Genomic DNA, 7,752 nt, shown 5'->3' on the forward strand with positions numbered 1-7,752 from the left:
CATTGCATCGAAACATTCTGATTGTTTGGGTTTCCGTGATAAGTGCTGCAGAAATCACCATCAGCATTGTCTCACCTATATGTATGTGTGTATGTATGTATATCTTGACGATGCTCCTCCCCTATCCGAGGATATCACTCTGCTCCGCTTCGGTAGGTTCAGCTTCTGGAATTCCATCGGCTCGTCTCGAATGTTCACGAATGACTTCCCGCTCGTTTATTCTCCTCTCGCGCTCGTGATGAACAGATTATATCTGAGAGCGAGATCGACGGATTCCTTCAATAGACGGAGAGGGTTTCCAAGACAGACGGTGCTCCAAAATCCTCGGACTTCAGGATGCCTGCGTTGTGTATCCGGTGGAGCTCCGACATCTTCATCTCCGTCCAACTCCGGTGAAAAAGCGAAGGAGTTTCTCACTCCGGATAAGGAGTGTTCGGCTTGCTGAATATGTTACATCCTTTCATGTCGGAAGCTCCATCTCTCATTCTCCCCTTGCCCTGGTTCCCGGGAATTCCTGGGCTCACGCTGTAGGTCACAGAATCCCATGGCCTGAGCTGAGCCCCCCGCCGGTCGATCCTGCCCGAGTCTCTGCCACGGAAACTGCCGTGGTCCATCGAGGTGGTCCTTTCAAACCTAGCTTTCGGCTCGGATATATGAGGCCACCTCGCTATTTTCCTCGGGTTTCCGGGCTTGGAACCGCGCCTCTCGATTCGAAATCACCAACAACGAATGACACCAATCGGGATTCTCGGTAATTTCCTCGGAACTTCGCATCGATTCGTAGCATTGTGCTTCCGCAGAGTTCCTCTCTCTCGGAATAGAGGAGGAAAGCATCTCGGCAGAGAAACCAAAAGCGAACGGAGACCGGAGTTGGGTTTGCTTGGCCAGCTACAGACGTATATATCTCGCCCTTGAATGCCCGGGGTAAGTTTTCTCCAATAAAATCATCTGATCGGAAATCGAAGATCGGCATGGGGTCCCGAGCTCCGGAAGATCCGCACCCAAGCCCGGGAGAGACTTGAGGAATCCCTCCTCGCGATGTTCAACTTGATTGGAAATATTCAAGATAGGGAAATAGAGAGACTTCCATCTGTATTCGTCTTTTGTACAATGCTTCGCTTTATTCACTCACAAGAGTTCTCTGCATTTTTTTTTCTATTATAACGCATAATGATCGATGCTGCGCACGAATGAACAATGTTGCAAAGTTTAATAAATAAAGTACCTACGCATCTTTTTTACAGATATATACACTAGGCCTCTTCTGAAACTCCTTAATATGAACACATATGGCATCCTCATGAGGGAAATGGTCTGTCATAAATGTACCGAATGATAGAACTACACGGTCATCTCGCTCAGTGCGGTGAACATGAGTCGAGGGAGATGTTGTATGGCAACATGAACACATGGACATCCACTCGTGGTCCTCCGTATTCACCTCAGCGTTATAAGATCGTCGCCGGCGGCGAGTGATGATGCTGGAGCGTCTGCATGTGATGCTGGGGATGGTGTGAATGGTGCAGCGATTGCAGAGTGTGATGATGCTGCTGCTGTTGTTGTTGTTGCATCTGATGCACCATTCGCTGAGGAACGAAGTACTGGTTCTGCACCATGATGGGCTGATGCTGGAACGGGGTCGAGACGAGTAGAGGAGGTGCGGCGCCCGGCTTCTGAATCGCGGGGTCGGGCAATCGGGAGCCTTTCGAGCACCAGGTCCACAAGCCTGCGCTGATACCGACTATTACACTCATGAAAAACTTGAAACTGAAACATTCGACGTAGGGACCCGCCGACCGGACACTCTGGTTCAGCGTCCACGAGTCTCGGTTGAGGTACTCGTAGATGTTGACGCCGAGAACACCGCAAGCCGGGATGAAGTAGAGTATTGCGAAGATCCAGGTCCGCGAGCCAGAGTCCTCGGGCATTTCCTTGTAGGGTTTCCTATTGCGATGGCGATAGTTCTTCAGGGCACCGGAGACCAAGAACGCGGCGCCCAGACAGAGGCACGCGATATGCGGCAGGATGACGAACGCGAGAAGAGTGTCCCGGTTCTGGTTTCCAACGTAGCAGACTCCGGTCAGTTCTTCGGCGTCGACCGCTCGCATAATCAAAATGGCTGCGGTCATCAACGCCGGAAGGAGCCAGGCGGCCACGTGCAGCGCGAGCATTCTCCGCCGCACTTGCTCGGCCGTGTATTGCGACGGTCGGCTCATGAACCAGGTGATCGTGACGACCACCCACCACATGGCCGCCGCATTTGTGAAATAGTAGATGAACACAAACACTGCCGTACAGTAGCTGTTCGAGAGATCTTGGTGAACGAGCACCGAAGCCTGGCCCTCGGAATGGCACGAAGCCGTCTCGCGACCCAGAAGCAAACGAATGAAGTAACCGATGGACTGTAGGCAGTAGCAGGCACAGAGATAGACGATGGCTCGGTCGGGGTTGTCGTACCGACTAGCGTCCATCACGTACAGGAGAACGGTGAAGGCCGACGTCATGAAGGCCGCTACGCTCCATACTGCGATCCAGATCTCTGCGAAACGCTTGTTCTCACTCGAGAACAGGACGTCTCGATCGCACACCTGACCACAGCGCTGCGAGGAGTTTATGAACACGTAATGACGGTCCCCGTACCGATACTGGAGGCACTGGTTGGTGCTCTGCTTCGCGTGGATGGGTTTCCGGGAACTAGGACGCTTCGGTCCTTTCCGTGGCGGTGCGGGAGTGGCCGCGGCTTCGGCGCTCTCGACCGAAGGGCCTTTCATGCACATCTCGGTATCGCTGTTTTCCTTTGGGAAGTTCGTACAGTTCATCTGTTCGGGCCAGCTGAATCCGAAAGAGTTCAGCGTCGGTTCGCAAGACGACCGCACCGATTCGCATAGAGGTCTGCAGGGTCCGATAGGGAATGGGACCTTATCCGTACACATCGGCACGTAGACCGAGCATAGAAAGAATACCAGTTGACTGCTGCAGCTGTACTTGATGAGCGGCACGAACGTCAGGTAGTTCTGACGAGCGTCTTCTTGAGTTTCGTGATTGAAGAAATTCGGCATGCCTGTAAGGGGAAAAAATCTCCGATTGAGTGGTCGGTTCTGCTCGTGAGGGTTGAACGATTCGATTCGTTGAACGCTTCCATGCGCTAGAAAATGTGGTCGATAGACGGCAGGCGACAAACGTACGATCCGAGCTCCGAAAATAGATCTACATGGGAGCTCCGAGCGGCGAAAACGAGTCTTAGGCTGGCGGCGGGCTGAGTGAGTGCGTGGAAGCTCAAGTGGAAGAGACAAGAAGCAACGAACTGTTCGGAAGTAAAAGGGAGCCGACATGATCTCCTGAATGAGAGTCTCTTGTTGAAACTGACGCTCGCGGCATAGATCAGAGATGTTGTAATATTTCACGATTGAGCATGAGCTCGCTGTAGCGGCTAACGCTCCGGCTTATAGGTAGAGCCGCCGTGGCATGTGTGGACCTTCTGCATCGCCACCACCACCAACATTATCGTCTGCAGCTACTGCGGAACTTTTTCGGACCCGGGATTCGGACAGCTTCCTGCCATCACCTTTGCTCGTCATCTTGGTCCCTCTTCTGAGAGTGCCACACATGATTCGCTCGATCCGCTGTCGAAGTACCCGAACCCGTCGTCGTCCGACTTTATTTCTTTCTTCCTCCCTTTGTTTCTTCCTACTTCTTCGAGACTCGGAGCCAGAAAACGATCTCTGGGGATGGCGGATCCATCGAACCCATCCGTCGGAGCTCCGAGGGAAGCTACTGCGATCGAGTCGACCATGTAGCCTCAGAGGTTCTGGCTCGAACACCGTGCTTCTCGGAGGAGTGACTTCCCGCTGCGATATCGACTCAGCTGCACCCCGCGCACGACAAACGGGCGCTCCGAAGCTAACGTGCCCGCATCATGGGGAATGACATGAATTTTTTTCGATGATTCTCGGCTGCTCGACTAATCGTCGTTAAACGGATTGACGGCTGAAGAAGTCGAGAACGTCCGTCTGTTCGTCGGACGGTCTGGTGTCAGTCGACCGCTCGGTATAGCGGCGATGTTCGCTGGTTCGAGGGGCACCCAAATACCTCTTCGAAAGACAACCTTCGAAGAGCTGCCGCCGGCGATCTGCACCCTCAGCACCAAAACGGAGAAAACACAGAACTCACTCACTCTCGCATTCACTCGCTCGCACACACACACAATATCGTGGCCAGACGACGACGACGACGGACTCTCATCGCGCCAAGATGGCGGAACGATCCTTCGCATAGAAGAGTATTCAACTAGAAGAGATCGATCCCCAATGTACACGGCGATTAAAATCGGTTTACTCAGACGAATCGCTCATTCTTAGGATCCGAAACGAATCTCAGAGATCCTCGCGTGCACTTCTGAAGCATCCCAGAGTCTTTCGGAAATCATGGGGCGGTGAAGAATGATCACGGTGAAAGCATAATGATATTGATCGAACAACTGGTCTTCTGTCATTCGCCAGAGAATGCGCAAGACATCCCGATCGTGCGGGTGGAATTCTTGAAGAAATCCGAGCGAACTCCCCGTGAACTGAGTTACCTAGTACTCTTCCAAGATTTGGTTTTATTGATTCAACTCACCGCTGTAATTGTAACCAATGCCTTTGCAGAATTCGAACTCGATCGGTTCGCATGTTCGAACGACTTCTGCAGAACTGTCGATGGTCGAAAAAGTCAGCGCCACTAGTAAACAGAACAGCCAACTGCACATCTTGTCGTTGGCTTATCGTTCCTCGAGAACCAGAAGTCAGCGAGCACAGCTGCAGAATCCGCTGCAGCTTCCACACGACGAAGACACGACTGCTGCTCACACTGTCAGCAACGAAAACAAAAAAACGTCGTCCCTTGTGAAGTGATCCACGTCGAGCTTTCGGCACGCCGGTTGATCAGTTATTCCTGTGGGGACCTTTCTTCCCCGGGAGCACTGACGTTTCGCTCTTCGATAATAATTGATGTTCACAGTTGTTTGGATCGCCGGGGTTTGGCTGTGCGCCCTCCGTCTGCATCCAACTCGGATGGCAGCGATCTACAAACTGTACTCGACTGTTTCGTCTTCGGTGTAGCCGCTCGTCAGCAGCTCTAGCGAAACTGTCGGCTGACGGGCGAGGAGCATGCCTCCTTTCCACCAGCATGGGGTACTCTCATGCTGCTGCCTGTTCGACTGCCTTACCGCCGACCCGCCTGCCTGCCGTCCGCTTCGTCGACTGACTGTCTGACGGACAGACAGACGGACTGACTGACTGACAGAGGCTGGCCACGAACGAACGAGCTGGCGAACCGAGCTCACAGTCAGCCATGAGGCCACGACGATGCGATGCCCCTCACAGGTGGATCGTGCTGATTATAAGACGGGCGAAACTCCAATCGGAGCTCCATCATACTCCTCATCATCATCGATCATCACTCTCACTCACTCACTCAGGACCTCTGTCTGACCTTCTCATCACGACCGAGCGAGAATTGACGAGTCGGAGAAGAAGCTTTCCTTTTCGATTCTGTTCCCCAAACAAACCGCACAAGGCAAGCGATTGGGTGCAGAAACCCATTAGTGCCCGACTGGCCGTATCTTGAAATACAGATGCCGAGCTACCTTCGATCTTGAGGAGTTCGTATTATCGACATTCATCGAAAAATGACTCCTTGCTCTTATTTCTCCGTATCAGGAATTGTCTTCCGAACGTAGTGGAGTACCGATCGGAATGTCTTGCTGAATTTCTCGATCAGGATATCTCGCTGAATTTCTCGATCGGAGAACGGTGCGCTCCATCGCGAGGACCGAATGATCTCTGTCCGACTCAACTATTTCCCGGATCTTACAGGAACTCTGGGTCGGGTCGACCGGAACGACCGACGACGTTTCGTTGGGATCTCGGACGAAGAGATCGGCTTCGGGAAAAAAGAACTACAAATGCCCTCAGAGGGCGGATCCATCCTCGAAAGGCCGAAAAATTTGGAGAAACTCAATGCTGCTGTTGCCGTTGTGTTGCGCTGGCTAATGTCGTCGATTCTCTGTGCCGCCTCTCCGAGTTCTCTCGAAACAGTCTTTGGCTCCGGGCCTGTGTGCTTTGTGATGTCTCTCGACGACCACGGTTGAGGCTTCAGAGAACGTTGGCTCACGTGCGCGAGGACGAGCTCGATTCGAAGCGTCCTCCTGCATGCTCGGCTTTCCGTCTCGCACATTCTGTGAACTCTCATTAAGACTTTCGCCGAAGTGACTAGTGTGAGGTGAGAGGACTAACGAGACACATCCGTTGAGTAGAACCAAGATTCTGAACGGAGTTCATTTCGATTCGAGACGGACAGCTGATCGCCTCTCGGTCCATCATCACTACGATCATCGTCGACCGCAACATATTCGGATCATCGCCATCCGCTCACACGGAAAGTCACAGTCATCGGTCCAGCGGTCGAGAGCGACTGTCAGAGTCGGCGATCACAGCCCGATCCGCGTCTCAGCAACACTCGTCGAACAATAACTCGATAATGATTCATTAATCAATCAATCAATCGAGGAATTATGATTCATTCACTCAATTCATCATCGCGAAATGATGAACCAATTCGGGTCGATCAGCCGATTCCTGAATGACCCGGAATAACATCGCCAAACATTTCCCGGGAAAAGAGACGACCAGCCGTTGAAGCCACGGGAACCTCTGATGAATCCGAGAAACCTGAGAGAGATCGCAGCTGCTAATCGTTCTTTAATCCATACTCGAATCGAGGTGGGCTGCGATGCAGCACGGGCGTGCTTGCTCCGACCGTCGAGAAGAACGCAACGAAATGTGGAGGACTTCGTGCGATCGTAGGTGAGATTCAGAAAACAGATATCCTCGATCACCGATATTTGAGCAGCTGCAGGTGTTTTGGACAGCTTGGTACAGCAAGCACCGATCCAGAGAAGCTTCTGATCGCTGGAGCTCACGGCGAAATTATTTATTCGCCAATCCGATCTCTGGAGAGAAGGCTGCACTCCGAGGGGACAAAGCCTCCTGATGAATAGAACATCTAGCACGAGATAAAACTTCCTTACGAAGATGTAATCGGTGCAAATAACAATCCGAAACCTTCGCGTCCCGCGCGAAGTGTTTGAATCACCGGGCGATGCGATAAGGAACAATCGATATCTACGAATTCTTCACCAACCGATCGGGTTTCTCGTGAGCGACAACTAGGATCACCGAGTCCAACTTTAGACTAGGAGAAGCCCTAGTCCCCTACTTTCCCGTTTCGGCCGATTGGAGTGGTACTCCATTCGCGGTTTCGACTCGACGGAGCCCAGCTCTCCGACGGTATCACGTCCGCACCTCCGAGACCCCTCGAGAACGAGTTCTCACCAAGACTGAGGCTTTCATCCTCGCGGCAGCATACCATATATGCTTGTGCATGCGATCCTCTCGGTTTGTTTCTAATTCGGGCGTGTTAGCGCCCCTTCACGGTACGGCATGAAATGAAGTGTAAGACAAGCACTGGATGCTTCCTCGAGGCGTATTCAAAAAAAAAACTCTGAGACGCCACGGTTCCTGTCCAGAGGCGAAACATCGAATACCCGTCTCGACTGCGTGTATGACGTCCATCTGTTGATGTCCATGGTATGGGATCCAATGGAGTGACGGTCCTACGGATTACCGTTAAACACGATCGAATTTGAGTTTTCTGGCCAGAGATATTTGCAGACTCTGGCTGGGGGATTAATTATTCGGCCATGTCGCCGGA

The 7,752-nt window shown here is 52.3% G+C and overlaps 1 protein-coding gene across 1 annotated transcript; it reads right to left on the reverse strand.

Annotated features, from left to right (window-relative positions):
• Window positions 1-1,101: 1,101 nt before the first annotated feature.
• On the reverse strand, window positions 1,102-5,072 carry LOC100906485 (frizzled-4). The gene is made up of 2 exons (XM_003740006.2): window positions 4,618-5,072; window positions 1,102-3,061 (listed from the first exon to the last, which is right to left on the reverse strand). Exons 1-2 carry the CDS (start codon window positions 4,745-4,747, stop codon window positions 1,449-1,451), a joined length of 1,743 nt encoding a protein of 580 aa, XP_003740054.1. The 5' UTR covers window positions 4,748-5,072; the 3' UTR covers window positions 1,102-1,448.
• Between the last annotated feature and the right edge of the window lie 2,680 nt (window positions 5,073-7,752).

The sequence above is a fragment of the Galendromus occidentalis genome, unplaced genomic scaffold, assembly GCF_000255335.2.
Source record: "Galendromus occidentalis unplaced genomic scaffold, Mocc_1.1 scf7180000076694, whole genome shotgun sequence".
Classification (NCBI taxonomy): domain Eukaryota; kingdom Metazoa; phylum Arthropoda; class Arachnida; order Mesostigmata; family Phytoseiidae; genus Galendromus; species Galendromus occidentalis.

Bases quoted from the DNA above. Each gene is read 5' to 3' on its own strand.
- LOC100906485 (XM_003740006.2), bottom strand. From the start codon at position 4,747: ATGTGCAGTTGGCTGTTCTGTTTACTAGTGGCGCTGACTTTTTCGACC. The intron at 3,062-4,617 runs GTGAGTTGAATC...TTCCCCTTACAG, and splicing joins CATTGGTTACAATTACAGCG to GCATGCCGAATTTCTTCAAT.